This window comes from Mobula hypostoma, chromosome 21 (genome assembly GCF_963921235.1).
Source record: "Mobula hypostoma chromosome 21, sMobHyp1.1, whole genome shotgun sequence".
In the NCBI taxonomy this organism is placed as follows: domain Eukaryota; kingdom Metazoa; phylum Chordata; class Chondrichthyes; order Myliobatiformes; family Myliobatidae; genus Mobula; species Mobula hypostoma.
Window position 1 is genome coordinate 26446985 of NC_086117.1, and position 17048 is coordinate 26464032.

The following is a 17048-nucleotide window of genomic DNA, read 5'->3' on the forward strand; positions in this document are numbered from 1 at the left end:
GGCGGAAGTATGTTCGCCCGGTGGAATGAGCCGGTGCGCATCTAGTGGCGAAGGTGAGTGAACCTGGTCCCGAATGACCGGGAAGTTGGCGGGCGGAGGCTCCTGGTCATCGGTGTTGTAGTCCTGGTTAGCACTGATGACCGGTTGAGGTTCCCTGGTTATCGTTGGTGACTGGTAGAGGGGTCGTGGTTATTGTAGGTGACCGGTGAAGGAGTTCTGGTAATCGTTGGTGATCGGTAGAAGGGTTGTGGTTATCGCTGGTGGAGGGCAGAGAAATGCGCCGAAATTGAGTGGGATGCTGCGTTGTTCGAATCTGACAGGGTGTTACTCAGTTTCTGAAAACAAACATTGAGAGGAAGAGAATCGACAATTATGTTGAATACTTTAAGCAGAGGGAGGGAATCTGAATTAACGTTCTTCCCCAGACCTGAACCGTGGACTGGGATAATAAGCTTCTAATTTGTGAGGTCAGAGTTGCAGGTATAATTGAGTAAACCTCCATAGTATGCTTGTTGCTGGCATAGATTCCCTTACTCCCAAATTTCCTTAGACGTGTCCAATTAAAAACACTCTCGTATGTCCCAAACACTTGTTTAAAGCACTTGCATGCCTGTCTGTTGTTACAGAATCAGCCTGAAGTTCAAAAAAAGGGAGAAAGGAAGATTTGCGTGTATCAAGTAGTCTCCTGAATCTCCGGAAGTATTTTCTAGCCTAACTAAGTACTTTTGAAATGTAATTACTCTTGTAATGTAGGAAGGAAGTACACACGGCAAGCTACCCAAAACAATTTGTTAGTCAGCTGCTGACAGAAAGTAAAAGCTGCAAACTACTGCTAATAAACCCAGATCTGTGATATGCCTAGATTTTTGCACTGTTTTGCAGGTTGTCTTTGCGATGCTGTTTCAGTGGAGGTTCTATGTAACCTAATCATATTTTGGAGTAGTTGAAGGGAGATATTGTGAGAGTGTCTGTTCTCCTTCAAAAGGGTGATCTGTGCCCTCCTGTTTGCTCTGAGGCATGAATTACTAACAGTGAATACCACCAGTGTTTTCCACAGTTCTCCAAGATAATCAAATCAACAGTGATATCCTCTCCCAGGCCAACATCCTCAAATCTGAAACCTAATTCCATTCAGCTGGTTCAAATGACAGGCTTGCATGCCCACAGACTCAAAAACAAACACTGCGTTCCAAGCTCTGTCATGTAAAGATTACTGGGAAGAAGTGTATTATAAACAAACAAACAAACAAACGATTGCCCCCCCCCCCAGGAGTATTTGGGATGCAGAAGCCCAGTATAACTGGCAGAAGGAGCACACCACCAACCAAGCTACTTGTCACTGGCAGAATTTCTGGGTCCCGCATTTAGTTATCAGCCACTTTAGAACACCACAAAAGTAGTGAGTCATCCTCAATCCTGAAGGAGTGTTGAAACAGTGCAACTATGGGCATGTTGAAGGAGAATTTTAAACTGGGTTGTATCCCTCCCCAAACACTTTTTCAAACAAGAAATGAAAAATGGTTAATTCATACAGCGTCTTTGCCGTTCATTTAGTTCACGATGCGTCTGATCTTTAGCCTAGGTATTTTCCTTTTCAGTCTCTCTATTTACTGTTTCTCTGCACTATAGCAACCCAGAGCTGATGGTAACTGAGATTAACAACCTTTTGAGGAAAAAAAAAATTCTCATTGTTAAACAGTTGACACCCAATCCTGAGATTTTGTGACCATGCCCCACCCCTATCAAAGACTGGTCTTTTAGAGAATTGACCTACTGATCTTTATTCAGTCAGATCTCAAGTGCTTTCTTCAATTTCCTCACCTAAATGGGCAAGATTTGTAATAACTTTTTTTTGTTACTTCCAAATTTACCTTCTGAGGGAAGTGTGTATTTTGATGAACAAGGCACCGTGTCAGAATATGGAACAATTGGAACTACTCCATGTGTATATTTGAATTCTCCTCCTTTATTTGTTTTCTTTCTTTCTTAGGTCTTGACCTTGTTTCCCATTGCTGCAATGCAGGTGATGACCTTTACATCAGCTTCTACTAACGGATAGAATTGGAAACCATGCCCTACTTGCACGGATTTCGACGAATTATCTTCGAGTATCAGCCTCTAGTCGATCAAATTCTTAGGGTTGTAGGGTTGCAGGAACCAACTGGAGAGGCTGGTGAGGAAAATCCAACCAGGTGAGTTAATGGAATTAGAATTTCTCACATCCATCTCACAACATGAGGGAGTAAAAATTTTTATGTTGCGATTCCATCACTCGTAGAAGCAATGAGGAAGGGAAATGTGGGAGGGCATTGTCCAAACACTAGATTATATACATAATTATTTTGTGTATGTGTGTACAGTCAGATATGCAATCAGATCAATGTGTATTGATAAATCTAATGGCTTGGTGATTGGCACATACAGTCTATGTTGTGGGATGTAGAGAGGTTTCCTGAACACAGCAGATAGCTTCATAGTCTTGTTGCAGGCATCTATTTTATAAATATTGGAGAATTTGTTAAAGTTCTCTCAGCATATGTTAAGTTCTGACAGTTGCTTGGTTAGGCTCCACAGTCTCAAGGTGAATCATTAAGCTGAGCCCCTTTCTGCCATCACAGGAGGATGCAAATGATCCATGGCCTTATTTTGGGAGGGGTAAAAAGGGGGAATTCTCTCCAGGGTCCAACACTTACCATCATTAGCGTCACTAAGAAGTTTACTTACATGATCTCGTTACTGTTTGTGGGACTTTTTGATGATAGACACTATTGACAGCACATTTCTTAAACAGCAACAGTCTTCCCTTCATTACTTGTAAACTGCAAAGGAGTCCTCTGAGCTCTTTGTGAGAATTCTAGGACTATGATTACCGTTATATTTGTCAGTACGTGCATGAGGGATTTCAGAACTAATGTGAGTAAATGCACTTACCAACGGATCAGACATCTGATGGAATCACACAAGGGGCTGACTGGTGCCTCCTGTTTCCCAAACAGGTGTTGAATTGAGTGTTGGTATTGAACATGAGAAGTCCATGGTCCACAATATTTTTTTTTCTGATTTTCCTCTGCGCGAGGTTTATCCAGACTTCCATTTGGTTAAGATTTTTGTGATCGGGTTACAGCGAGGTTCCTGTGACTGCAGCGGACGCAGCAGCACTGCAGGGGCTGCTGGAGAGAGAGGCACAATCACCCTTCTACGTGGAAGCTATCAGCTGTGCTTTGTTTAAAGTGGCTGAGGCAGGTCTGACCACCGCAGCTGAGAAACTGCTGACGCATGGAGCTGACCTCAACTTCGAAGGTTAGTCTACATCCTGAGAGCGGGATATATTTCACATATATTGATGCTGTTTGCCTCGTGGTTGAGCTCCCATTTCCAAGCACTTGTCGTGTACAATTTCTCATTTATTAGTGACAATTCTGTATGTATGGCTTTTGGTTGTGATCTCCCTAAGTGGAAACAATTTCCTTATGTCCACCTATCAAGCGTGTTTACTTCTGATGATGTACCGCGCTAATCACAAATACAGTAATCTGTGCATTTTAAAGCCTAGACTGGTTAGCTCTCAGCATTGGGATTCCTGGTGTGAGAGCACCAAGCTGTTTCCGTACTTTAACCAGTAGAAGGTGATCTTTGATGCTTTTCTCTCATAGCCTGTACTGTGGCAATGAACTCTGACCCAGCGGGTTAGAGATTTCTGTGGCCGGCATGAAGTGAAATCAGAAGTAAAGAGTGGGTTATGCTGACTGATTCTGGCAGACCTTAGTTTCATGATGGAGTGGTCTCGTGTGTTTTCAATAGATCCCGTGACATATTACTCAGCGTTGCACATAGCAGTCCTGCGCAACCAGCCTGACGTGGTAGAACTGCTGGTCCAGCATGGAGCAGACATCAACAAGAGAGACCGGGTAAGCGAGAGACACTTAGTCTGAAGTTCCAAAGTGTCTCATTGCTGAGTCTATCACCTTTCTCATTCGCTGGCCTACACTGACCTTTGTTTTACTTCCTCAGCTTAAAATCGTTATCGATCTTTTCAAATCCCCTCCAGGGCCTCTCCTTTTCCTGTGTCTGTAGCCCTAAAACTGCTGAGGATTCTTCATTCCTTCAGTTCTGACCGCTTAGACATCCCTGATTTCCTTCTAATTCCATTAGCAATTGTCCTGTCAGCTGCCAATAAGGAGATTTTTTCAATAAACTTGCCTGTTTCTCTCTCCTCCGAGCTGCTTGTTAAAGCTATCTTTGTCCACGTTTTATTTCTGACAGTGGTAATAACTCCATGCATGACTTCGTATCAAATACAGTTAAATCCATGTCCATGGATTACCACAGGGCATTTTGTCACACTGACAACAATATGTAAAGACAAGTTGTTAGTTCAGTGAACGGTACATTTCAATGGTAAATCAGAATGTTAAACTCCATGGCTCTCTTGTCAGATTCAAAACCAGCCATTTGCTTTGGTCCAGTTCACAAACACTCAGCTGGGTCTCGACTCAAAATGTCCGCTCTTAATTTCCCACCACAATATGCGGCCTGACACCCCGAGTTCCTCCAGCAAATTCTTCTTGCTCCAGATTTCAGCATCTACACTCATGTGCCTCATGGTTTATCTGTTTCAATATCACTATCCTGTTCCTCCTGCACATTTTTACCTTTTTGTCAAGAAATTTATCTGCTCCTTTTTAAAAATGTTTTATGATTTGACCTCCACACCTTCTCTAATTGATAATTAAATGGAATTATTTGTATTTCCCCAAGATCATGGGCTAAAGTTGGTGGGGAGGAGGAGGTTGATGAATACCTGTTACCCAGGATAATGTTCCCTTTTTGACATGAGTTAAATCCATTGCACAGACGTTGACCATAACTTTGGCTAGTGCTCGAGCAGGAGCTCAGGTGGAACGGAGTACCTTTGCTTTTGGATTAAGCAAATTGTCTGTGAATATTCTCTCAGGTTAATGCCACGTTACTATTTGGTAAAAAGTATTTAACCCAAGCTGTCACCTTTCTATTGGGATCCTTGCCATTTGCAAAGCAGTGGACAGGTTTTGCAATGTTATAACAGTGAATATGCGTTGGTAGTTATTAGCTGTGAAGTGTTTAGGGATATCTGAGGGGTGAGAAGGTGCTGTACAGATGTGGGTCCTAACAGTCTCTTTTCCCCTGGTGCAGGTTCACAGCAGCAGCCCACTAGACCTGGCCAGTGAGGAGTTAGAACGTTTGCCTTGCCTGCGGCGGCTTCTTGATCTCGGTGCCGATATAAATGGAGTTGACAGGACTGGTCAGCCGCCTTCTCTTGACTTGTTTATTTTAGAGGCTTTCATTTGCCCCAAAATGATGTGTTCTATGTGTCTGTCTTCTCTCTGTCAGGAAAATCAGCCTTGCTGCATGCTCTGGCCAGCAGTGATGGAGTACAGGTACACAACATCGACAACATCAAGCTGCTCCTTGAGAGGGGTATGATAAGTTTTACTGCTTCCCCTGATTTCCGAGATGTAAGCTGTACTAGTGAGTCGGTGTTGTGGATACTCTCGCTCCGCATCCTAGAGTCAGGGACTCTCAGGATCTTTTCACTTCCCTTCCCCTTGTGCCAACAGTAGGTTCAGGGCACTGATGTTGTTAAAGCATTAGTGCTATTGTCACATTTGAGATCATTTAGATATAAGATATCGGATCAGAATTAAATAGTTTGGCCCATTGAGTCTGCTCCATTAAATCACGGCTGATTTTATTTTAATCTCCTTGCCAATCAAGAACCTATCAATCTCTGCCTATTAATGGAAACATCCTTTCCATATCCATTCCATCAGGCCTTTCAAAACTATGAAGTTCTCCACTCATCCTTCTGAAACCCATTCAGTACAGAGCCAGAGACGTCAAACGTTCTTCATGTGTTCCACGATGACATGGCCTCCACAGCCTTCTGTTACAATAGTTCCACAGATTCATTATACTCAGGTTGAAGAAATTCCTCTTCATCTCTGTTCTAAAGGGATGCCCCTTTATTCTGAGACTGTTCCCTTACTGCAGGGATTTTTTATGCCATGGCCTCCCACCATTAACCCAGTGCTCCATGGACCCCAGGTTGGAAACCTCTGAATTAGATCCCTAGACTCTCCTATTAATGGAAACATTCTCTCCATCAGGCCTTTCAATACAATGAGATTCTCCCCTCGTCCCTCTGAAATCCATTCAGTCCAGAGCCAGAGACGTCAAACGTTCCTCGTGTGTTAAGCTATTTACTCCTGGGAGCCTCCTTTGAACACTCTCCATAGCCAGCACATCTTTCCTTAGATAGGGGCCCAAAATTGTATTCCAAATGAGGTCTGGCCAACGTATTTTAAAGCTTCAGCAGTTCATCCTTCATGTTATATTCCAGTCCTCTCCAAATGAGTACAGCTGCAATTGCTTTCTTTACTACCGACTCGACCTGCAAGTTAACCTTTAAGAAATCCTGTGCACTAAGACTCCCAAGTCCCTTTGCACCTCTGATTTCTGAATTTTCTCCCCATATCGGAAATATCTGCACCTTTATTCCTCCTGCATAACCACACGCGTCCCAACACTATTCCATCTGCCACTTTTTTGCCCCCACTTCAAACCTGTCCAATCCAGATTTGGGATGTCTAGGTTATAAAATACACTCGCTGAATTCTAAACTTTCCGAAGATGGAACCAGAGAAGGGGTTGCTCAGAACTACTTAGAGCAGTGTTTCTGAGATTTATTTTCTGCATGGGCTCATAATCCCAGATAATGTACTTTGGGATTCCTGAGTGATGGGATATGTCTAATCCCGGACCCCTAGGGTTCCATTTTATTGCTGTGGTTTAGAACTGGAGTCTTCAGCCTTTCCTTAATGGCATGTGGTGTGAATGCATTCAGCTGGAAATGGGCATCTATGATGATGGGAACCTCGGGAGGAAAACAAAATGGATCATCACTCACATTTCTTTGATACGGGTGCTAGGGAAAGGCCTGTAACATCAAGAAGGGTGCCACCCACCCTACTCATGGACTGTTTGTCCCACTCCCATCAGGGTGGAGGCTACAAAGCATTCACACCTGAACCACCAGACTCAAAAACAGTTACTTTCCCCAAGCAGTAAGGCTGATCAACACCTCCACCCACCAACCCACCCTTCTACACCCCCACCATCACTACTTTATCATTTTCTGTAAGAGTTATCTCCTGTGTCTAGTGTCACTTTATGGACATACAAACAATCTGTGTATATAAGTTATCATAGGTATTTATATTTACAGTGTTTTTTTTATTATTGTTTTCTTTATTTTAGTGCGTTTCTTTTTTGTGCTGAATCAGATCCGAAGTAACAGTTATTTCATTCTCCTTTACAGTTGTGTACCAGAAATGACATTAGACAATCTTGGTTCTAGATACTCATAGAGTCATAAAGTAGCAGGACCAGGCCATTTGGCCTATCTAATCCATGCTGAATGATTATTCTGTCTAGCCCCATTGATCTGCTCCTGGACCATAGCCCTCCCACCCATGTGCTTACCCAAACGTCTATGAAAAATTGAAATTGAACCTGCATCCACCACTTCCACAGGCAGCTTGATCCACACTCTTGCCACCCTCTGAGCAAAGAAGTTACTCAGTGAAGAACTCGTATGCTGGTTTCTGCTTTTGCTGATGATGGGCTGTTTTTGGAACTTTTTCTTTAAACAGTCTAAATGTCCATAATCGTTCATGACTGCAGGGCGTTGATTAAGTTCATTGGTTGTAGGATAACTTAGTGTTATTTGTTTTATTTTGAAGTGTTGTGACTGTTATAGAAAGTGTAACAACGAATTAAGTGCCACAGTGAGTTCCAACAAACGTGTGGAATGGGAAGTGTTGGGGAATTTACCGGCAAAGTGTAGGATAAGGCTTGCAGTTAGCCAGGGAATATTTGGAGTGAGGTTTTACAGAGAAATAAATTTAAGAATATTTATTAATCTTGATGAGGTGGGATAATTTCTTCACAGTCAAGCTGAGAAAAATCCAGTGCACCCGTGGCTGTCTAGATATTTCAGAACAAAAACCTGCCCATTCTACTCAGGCTCGTGCTTTATTGAAGTGGCTGAGACACTGGCAAAGGGAAGCCATTCAGCTCCTCAAGACTGTTCTGGCTTTTAGTTAGATCATGGCTGACCTCATTTACCCACCCCGCCAACATCACTTGATACACTTACCTATTGATCGCAGTAATGGAAGCTTTAATTGCTCCTCTATAGCCATATGCTTTCAGCTTTACACTATTGAATGCTTGAAAATCTTCGAAGTTTCACCTCTGAATGCCCTAGTGTTGATCATATACTGTCATTCCTCATTTCCCCCAAGCAAAATGGTTTCTTAATAACTTTTTAGGATTAACATTTTATGTTTGATCATTTCTCAGTAGTCTAAACAGTGGAATACAAGCTCTCTGTGCACTTTTTCTGTTATTTTATATCTCTTTTTCAAGTATTACTATTCATTCTGGTGAATTTGTGCTCCATCTCCTGTCAAAGCCAATGTATTCCTAATGTACAACGGCAGCACTGTAAAGAATGCCAGAGAGTGTCTGAAAAGTTTTTGTACAACTTAAGGGTGACATTCTTCCTTTGTATGCCAATCCCCTTTTAAGGTAAAAGCGAACAGTTCATTAGATGATCGTCAGACAGCTTTGACCAAGTGATACTTAAATTTATCTCATAACTAGGATCACCAAAATGTTAGATGCTCATTATCACATTGATGTTTGTGGGAATTTACACTGTGTAAGTTGGATTACTTCATTGCAACAGGCATGACGCAAGTATTTTATTGTCCTGTAAAATGGTTTGAGATGTTCTGAACACGAGATTCTGCAGGTGCTGGAAAGCTTGAGCAACATGTACAAAATGCTGGAGAAACTCAGGAAGTCAGACAGCATCTATGGAAGGGAATAAACAGTCGATGTTTCAAGCCAAGTCTGCCCCCTTCCTTTGCAGTGCTGATGAGGAGGCTCAAAACATCAACTGTTTGTACCCATCTGTAGATGCTGCCTGACTTGGTGAGTTCCTCCAGTGTCTTGTGTGTGTTGCTAGGGATGTCCTGAGCTACTGAAGATTCCAGTATGTCTGTATCTTTTTTTAATAATCAAAACGTCAAACTTAAAGTCATGTGTTTGCCTCTCAGGTGCAGATGTGAAAGCAAACATGATAGATGGCGACAACGTCTTCACATTCATTGTATTTCTTCTGGGTGAGACAGAAGGTAGAGACCAGACCGAGACTGAAACCCTCAGGCACTTCTGCTTGCATGCCACTCAGCTGCTGCTCGCCCATTCTGCTCAACCCAACGCGTGTCAACCTGAGGATTCCCTCATCTACACCTGCATTAATCAGTTTGAAGTCCATCTCCCAATCATACAAGTTCTCCTGGACTCGGGGGCTTCCAACCATTGCCCTGACCACGGCCCTTCCTGCTGGTCCGGATTCACACTTCTCTTTGAGAGACTGCGTACGCTGTTAAACGGACCTGAGACTGGAATCACACACCGAGAAGCCTTGCGCCGAGCAGGTGTGGCCTTGGACCTAATGCTGGGCAATGCAACGCGTCCCTCGCTGCCTTTAGGCTGGGAAATCAAACCAACAGCTTACTCCATCTACACAGACCAAGTACTGGCGTTGTCCAGGCCCCTGAAACTACTGGAGTTTTCTCCAGCCTCACTGAAGCATCTGTGCAGGGTGGACATCCGACGACTTCTGAGGCCCGTGCCTTTGGATCATAAGGTGAAAGCCCTGCCACTGCCAGACCGGTTGAAGTGGTTTTTGTTGATGGAAAATAGTAAGAGTGAGGATGAAATCATGCAACAGTAAAGGCAGAGGGCAATTTGGCAGTGATTTAAGACTAGTCATTGTCTGGGGCAGAGATCTGGATTTCTGCTGCTGGTCTGAGGTTGACTGTCAGAACCCAACACCATTTGACGACTTGAACAGTATTGAGGTATGAGACCACAAACAGGCTCATGGAGAAAGAGTCTCTGCTGACATTGTTACACAATCTGTACAGATAGACTAGTGAAGTCCAGACATGAATGATAATTTCTGTACCATAGCTTAGATCAACCAGTTTGAAGACTTTAATATTTCTGCAGCAATGAATTCAACTCTCAACTGGTAATTGTAAGATTTCTATGCTTGATCTAAGATCCCATACTTATACAAGAGATTAGATGCTACATGTGAAATTCTATACTTAACCGAAAAAAACTACATTGGATTATTCCCAAGAGTATGCATTCCATTGTCTTCCAATTGAAATAGGGAATGTGTGGGCAGGTGAAATATCCGGTACCAAAAAGGTTGAACTCTTATCTGCACAGTTGGACTAGGCTGGTGCTCAGTGTCGGGACAGAGGGGTCAACAAAAATAGTCGGAGTTTTGCTCTTTGGTTGAGATATTAAACTGAGAATTGCATTGGCTCTTTCATTGCTCCTTCACCCATTCCAAGCATTGTGCATCTTTGTGTCTGTCCTGAGTAACATTCAACCAACCACAAAAAGAAGTCAACATCTTTGGTGTTTATGAGCTCTTGCTGTACATAAAATGCCTGTGTTTTCCAACATGATGACAGGTTTCTGAACTGCAAAACCCATGTTAGTGTACATGGCACTTTGCTTTTATACCACATTCACCACATCTGTCACGCAGTGGCAATTCTTACCGGAGTTAAATCACCAGCGCTGTGGCTGGTTTACCTCTGCCATTCTGCGCGTAGTGTTGAGATTAGACAGGCAAGGGGTAGTACCTGCCTCTTTCACTCTTTATTTTGAAATTAGATCGTTGTATGTTGTGAAGCCTATAGGGAGATCAGTTTTCGATAAGTACAAAGAATCAAACAACCTTGCTTGTGGAGGACAGGGAACCTATTACACATGTCCCATATGAAAACAGGAATTTGTTTAAATTCATATGTTGTGTGTTTTGACCTGAGATTTTCTGTGTTTTTGATGCACGTTGAGTGATGGAAGGGAGCAAATGCTAAATGTTGAGGCTCTCAAACCTGTGGTGAGGGAGCAGTTTGCTTCAAGGCATAGGGTAATAAGTTATCCTTTGCTATCAACCTTGGCTGAGGTGAGGAATGGGGGACTGTAAACATTGGAGGGGCTGTTTGCTCAGATCAGCCAAGTCCTGATGGTTTTGGCCCATTGCTAAGTGCATTTAAGGTTTAAGGGTACTGAGTAGTGCTTTGGGTGATGGATAGTCCAGATGGGTGTATTGCCAACCCCATTGGCAGAAAGAGCTAGGTGACAAAAACAGTAGGGTGTCTTACAGACAGGTCAGTGCTCACATTTCAAGGTACCATATGAGAGATGGTGTCTCCCACCCACCAGATATTGACTCTCAGCTGGAATTACTAACTTCAAGTCCTCAAACAAACAGTGTATATCTTTTGATTTCAATAACATTTGTTTAATTTATTGGAAGCAGATATTGCTTTGGTAAAAAGTTGATTTTTAATTATCCTTTGTAGTTGTGTGAAAATAGACCCGCTCCTGTGTTTTGACCTTTGACCCCTTTCTCAAAATTTAGTTTCTTTCATAAACTGTATGTAAATGTACAATAATTCAGAAACAAATTGCAGCCAGAATTGTTTTAATAAATATATTTCTGATTATGCATAGTGTGTACTCTTGAAAAGACCTAAAGCATAGATTGGAACCTCTAAAACTTTGCTTGAGGATTCTCGGCCTGCTTGCAGTATAACCATTCCTCATGAGTACTTTTTCAGATGTTCCACACTTAAGTTTTGCTTAAGACATAAATTTGAACTTTGGAGATGATCATTCTGCATCACTGAATCATGGACGACTAGAAGGCCAGCATGTTTTGGATAGACCACACGGCCTTTCTCACTAGGTTAATGGTCTTGCAGTTGCAGATGATATCTGTCTCTTCTATCCTGGGGAATGGCCATAGGGCGTAGAACACTGAATTATCAAGGTATAATGTGCCTTCTTGGCTAAGAGTGATGATCGTGTTGCCCTTGCTGCACTCTCAAGATTCTAAGCAAGTTCAAAGACAGTGATAAGAACCATCCTCATCACTATCCAGACTAAACATCCTGGTGTCATCAGACCAGTTCCAGTAATAAGGCATTTTGCCAAATCATATTGATCCCTTTTCCTTCAGGAACATTTTGGGACAGTTGGTGTCAAAGGGATTTGTGCTTCTCCCAGTGTTCTGCAAGCATCAAAACACTCATCTCAGTAGGCCAATTGCCTGTGGAAAGGAAAGTACAACTTTAATTCAAGATATTGATTGATTCGCAAAACTAATGCCTGAATTAAAAGGTTGAGAATGCAGTGCAACACTTAAATGAAAGATTGTGCTGATCGATGAACTGATAAATGGAGACATAAATGTGGGATGCTATTGGAGAATAATCTAAAGAGTGAAGAATGTTTCGATGTAAGGATATGTTAAGGCCTACTATTAATTACCATGGAATTAGACACAGTATTTAAGAGTGAATTAGGTGAAAACAGCAGGTACCACAGGAAGAGACTGCTTCAGTAGAATGCTGGCTAGGCCTAGTGGACTAAAATTTCAAAGCCCCGCTGTGTAGTCTCCATGTCTGAGCATCCCTATGACAGTTGCTAGCAAGAGGAAGGTTTGAAGGCTGGCAGGAGAAATATCTTGCTCCCTTTATCTTCCTACCCTCCATCCCTTCTCCTTTTGTATTATTCCTACAGACCAGCTGAAAACTGCTGGTTTTTGAAAATTTTTAAATACTGAATAAGAGGAAGAGCAAACACTGTTCTGCATTTTCCCCAGTTGCAGAGTCAGTGGTTAGCTGAGGATGGAAGTAGATGCCTGTGGCAAGGCATAGATATCAGGCTCCATGTCCAGTAGATGTTACACTTCCTTAGAATTCTGTCTTCTCTTGGGAACCATATTAATTCAGTACTGCAGTCTTTATTCAGCGCTTCATTAGTTTTTATGCATTAAGCTCAGTGCCCAGAGCTCTTTGATGCTCTCTGTTTCTCTCATTCTCTTCCCTTTAACCCACTCCATCTATTCAGAAATTCTGTTCCCTTCTCTCTGTGGCTACAATCTTCTGCCAAGTGAAGTGACCTAGCTTCATCAGCCTGTACTCCTATGCATTGGACTATCACTAGCATCTGGAGGTCCGTCAGCCACGTGGCATTAGAATGCCGGGGCAGATACTACTGTCCACCTTGTTCTCAGGCACCACCAACCCAGCCCATATTGTCCTTACCACTTTGATGACAACTTTTGAGGAACTATGAGGTGAGTATGATATGATTATCACTGAGGTGCCCTGCAACTCTCAAAGGAAAATACTCTTTGTTGTAAGTCTGAGTCCTACAGCAGAGAAGAAACAAGAAAATCTGCAGATGTTGGAAACCCAAGCAACTCTCACAAAATGCTGGAGGAAATGAGCAGGCCAGGCAGCATCTATGGGAAAAAAAGTACAGTTGATGTTTCAGGCCCAAACCTTTCCACAGGACTGCCCTACCAAAGGGCTTTGGCCCGAAACACCAGATTCTGCAGATGCTGGCAATCTTTCTTTTTTTTCTTTATTAATCTTTCTATTGATTTAAAAGGAACATAAATACAAACAAGAGAATTATCTCAAATGTATATATCAATAACAATACAGATTAAGATAGACATCAAATTATACATATTGTTAACTAGTATAAAATATATAACTTTTTAAAAAAGGAAAACAGCAATTCTTTTATCAGTTCATGAAGAGGAAAGAAAAAACTTTGAATTTTAAATGAAGAAAAAAAACCCACCACACTATATAAAAAAAAAACCAAAAAAAAAGGGACTGGGAAGTCCATTTTGAGGATACGACACAAAAAAATAAAGACTTTCTGATCAAATCTAAAACTTCGGGAAAAAAAATTGGAAGAGTAATAAATTAAATAAAGATATTGAATAAAAGGTTGCCAGATTTGGGAAATCTTGAGCAACACATAAAACGCTGGAGGAACTCAACAAGTCAGGCAGCATCTGTGGAGGGGAACAAACAGTTGACATCTTGGACTGAGGACTTTCATCAGGACTTGCTTGTTTTTCGGTCCTGTATTTTTCAACTAAGCCACTAGAATGTACTGAGGTTAGAATTGTTTTTTTTTGTGGTTAATTTCTCTCTGCGAAGAAATTTACTCACAAGTTGAACTTGGCTATAATAATTTGGGCTTCATTCAGTGATTCACTGAATATAGATGAAGTTGCATTACTACCACTGTGGAAATAAGCTTTGCAGATTGGAGATGGACTAGTTGTCCGTGCAATTCATCTCCTCTCCCAGATGGATCTTAATCAATGGCCAGCTATTATTGCCACCATGTAGCTTCTAACAAAGGCAGCTTGTATTATTTCTGACACCAGTTTTCCTTCATAGAAAGTTCTGTGTTGGACACCTTTTCTCATCTGTTTACTTGTTTCTCCAATACTCTCCCAGCTTCCCACGTATCTTAAAGTGTTAGCTTAACCAATATATCTGCCTGTTTTCTCACTTGCATCATATCCCGTTCACTCACTGCCTATGATCCTGTTTGGCAATAAATTAAATTAAAATTTACATTCTTATGTATTCATCTTTCCGTAACATGGCCTGCACTGCTCCCTGTTACTATTGATGGTGTGGATGTGGTGAGGATCACCAAGTACCTGAGGGTGCACCTGGATGACAGACTTGAGTGGAGCACCAGCACAGAGGCTATGTACAAGAAGAGCCAGATTTGCCTCTACTTCCTGAGTTCCTTTGGAGTATGCAGGCCTCTCCTTCACATGTCTGTTCTACCAGTCCGTTGTCACCAGTACAATTTTCAATCTGGTGGTGTGCTGAGACAATGACATCAACACGAGTGATGCCGACAGGCTCAATAAACTGATTAGAAAGCCTGGCTCTGTTATAGGAGTCAAACTAGACACAGTGCAGGCTGCGGTACAGCAAAGTACCTTACGAAAAATCCTGGCAATTCTGGGCAATGTTTCTCACGCTCTGCATGCCGCCTTGGCTGAACAAAGGAGTACTTTTAGTGATAGACTAAGACAACTGTGCCACTCCAAAGAGCGCTATATGAGGTCATTCTTACCCTCGGCCATTAGGCTCCATGATGAGTTAATGTCAGGCTGGGGAAGTGATGACACCCACCCCTCCTGTTAGACTGTTTGTGGCAACATATTTTTTATTCTTTCTACTTCTCTTCTAATATTTATATCTGTGCACTCGTAATGCTACTGTGACACTAATTTCCTTTGGGATAAATGAAGTATCTATCTATCTATCTATCTAACATCTTCCTGCCTATCAGTACCTTCTTGAGCCCGGCAATTGACTATATTTCTCTCCCTCTGTATTTCCGGGGCTATGTAATATCAGATTGCATTGCACCATTATCAATAGTCATTTCTTAAAATCTCTCTCACACAAAATGGTCCTAAAACCTTGCTGTTTGGTCACTTGTATGTTTAATATGACCTAGTATGTGGCTTGGTATTAATTTTTGTCTAATGGCTACTTGTAACTTGACCACTACGCTACCATGCCCTGTTAGTTCCATTTGTTTGGTCTATAACTGGGCATGCAAGTATCTAATCTGATGAGGGGTATGTTTTCTTTCATGTTATCTAATACCAAGCAATGGGTACTAAGCTGAACCAGTGCCACAATTAGTGACTTGTAGTGGGCGATCAAGTTTGGAACACACCGAGTTATAAGTGTGCGAACATTGTCAGAGGCAAACAAAAAAGGAGAAAGCAACAAGGGTTCCAATTTCAGATGTCTTTTTTTTTTGAAGAGTGATAGGTCAGGATCTACCTATCCAATGTGGAAATAAGTTTTCAGGGTCAGAATCCTTCTATTTCGTCAAATTAACCTGAGTGAATCTTTGCAGAAACATAAGTTTTGATACTGAAGATGCAACCACAGAAAACATGCTGTTAATTAGTGAGAATGTTATTCTGGTATCCCTGACTTTTGAGTAAAACCTGTCATTGTCACTACTTGTATCTACAATCATGGTGTACAGTCTTGGCTTGGTTAATGTAATGGAGGTAGAACCAAAGGGTTTACTCTCTGAGTTAAGAGTGGTGGAGAAGTGGGGGGCGGGGTGATGAGGAATGAGCAACTCAAACTCAATGTGCTGTGACGTGTAAATAAATAATACAGGATTACTCCACAGGTAAACTTCAATCTAAGTGCGTAAAGTACGATACATCAAGGAGGAAGAGCATTGAAGATGTGCCTCAAGAAATCTGGATTTGGAAGCTTGTATTTGTGGGGAAAGAAGCCAAAGAGCTTCGGTTGATAATTTATCAGTACACATTAGCTACCTTCTGGAGTTTATCCAAGCATCTGGACATGGACCAGCAACCTTCATATGGGACTTTTACCAACTCACGCATCTCGAGCTTGTTTTCCTGCAAAAGTTAACACCTGAACTGCTGAATGGAAAGCTAAGACAGGTATCCAAAGTTACTCGAGTTTGCTGAAGAGGTTTTAGAGATGCATCTTTAAGGTAAGAGACAGAGGTTTGAAATGAAGGTGTCGGACCTTAAGATCCAGATGATACTAAGATAGGTGGCATTGTGGATAATGAAGTAGTTTTTCAAAGCTTGCAGAGATTTGAGCCAGTTAGAAGAGTGGGCTGAAAGATGGCAGATGGAGTTTAATACTGGTAAGTGTGAAGTACTACATTTTGGTAGGACTAATCAAAATAGGACATACATGGTAAATGGTAGGGCATTGAGGAATGCAGTAGAACAGAGGATCTAGGAATAATGGTGCATAGTTCCCTGAAGGTGAAATCTCACGTGGATAGGATGGTGAAGAAAGCTTTTAGTATGCTGGCCTTTATAAATCAGAACATTGAGTTCAGGAGTTGGGATGTAATGTTAAAATTGTACAAGGCATTGGTAAAGCCAAATTTGGAGTATTGTGTACAGTTCTGGTCACCAAATTATAGGAAAGATGTCAACAAAATAGAGAGAGTACAAAGGATATATACCAGAATGTTACCTGGGTTTCATC

The 17048-nt window shown here is 41.8% G+C and overlaps 1 protein-coding gene across 5 annotated transcripts; it reads left to right on the plus strand.

The window, feature by feature from the left end:
* Window positions 1-27: 27 nt before the first annotated feature.
* On the plus strand, window positions 28-11638 carry asb6 (ankyrin repeat and SOCS box containing 6). 5 transcript variants are annotated; one of them, XM_063073705.1, is made up of 7 exons: window positions 28-53; window positions 1991-2192; window positions 3125-3300; window positions 3802-3908; window positions 5173-5281; window positions 5371-5457; window positions 9165-11638. In XM_063073705.1, the coding sequence occupies exons 2-7, from the start codon at window positions 2071-2073 to the stop codon at window positions 9845-9847; spliced, it is 1284 nt and encodes a 427-aa protein (XP_062929775.1). In that variant the 5' UTR covers window positions 28-53; window positions 1991-2070; the 3' UTR covers window positions 9848-11638. The 5 variants fall into 5 exon arrangements, with proteins under 5 accessions (XP_062929775.1, XP_062929774.1, XP_062929776.1 ...); XM_063073704.1 differs by lacking the exon at window positions 28-53 and adding an exon at window positions 67-194; XM_063073706.1 differs by lacking the exon at window positions 28-53 and adding an exon at window positions 88-219.
* Window positions 11639-17048: the final 5410 nt, after the last annotated feature.

Coding starts and splice junctions, on each gene's coding strand:
- asb6 (XM_063073705.1), top strand. CDS start 2,071: ATGCCCTACTTGCACGGATTTCGACGAATTATCTTCGAGTATCAGCCT. Junction 3,909..5,172: donor ACATCAACAAGAGAGACCGG/GTAAGCGAGAGA, acceptor CCCCTGGTGCAG/GTTCACAGCAGCAGCCCACT. Junction 5,458..9,164: donor CAAGCTGCTCCTTGAGAGGG/GTATGATAAGTT, acceptor TTTGCCTCTCAG/GTGCAGATGTGAAAGCAAAC.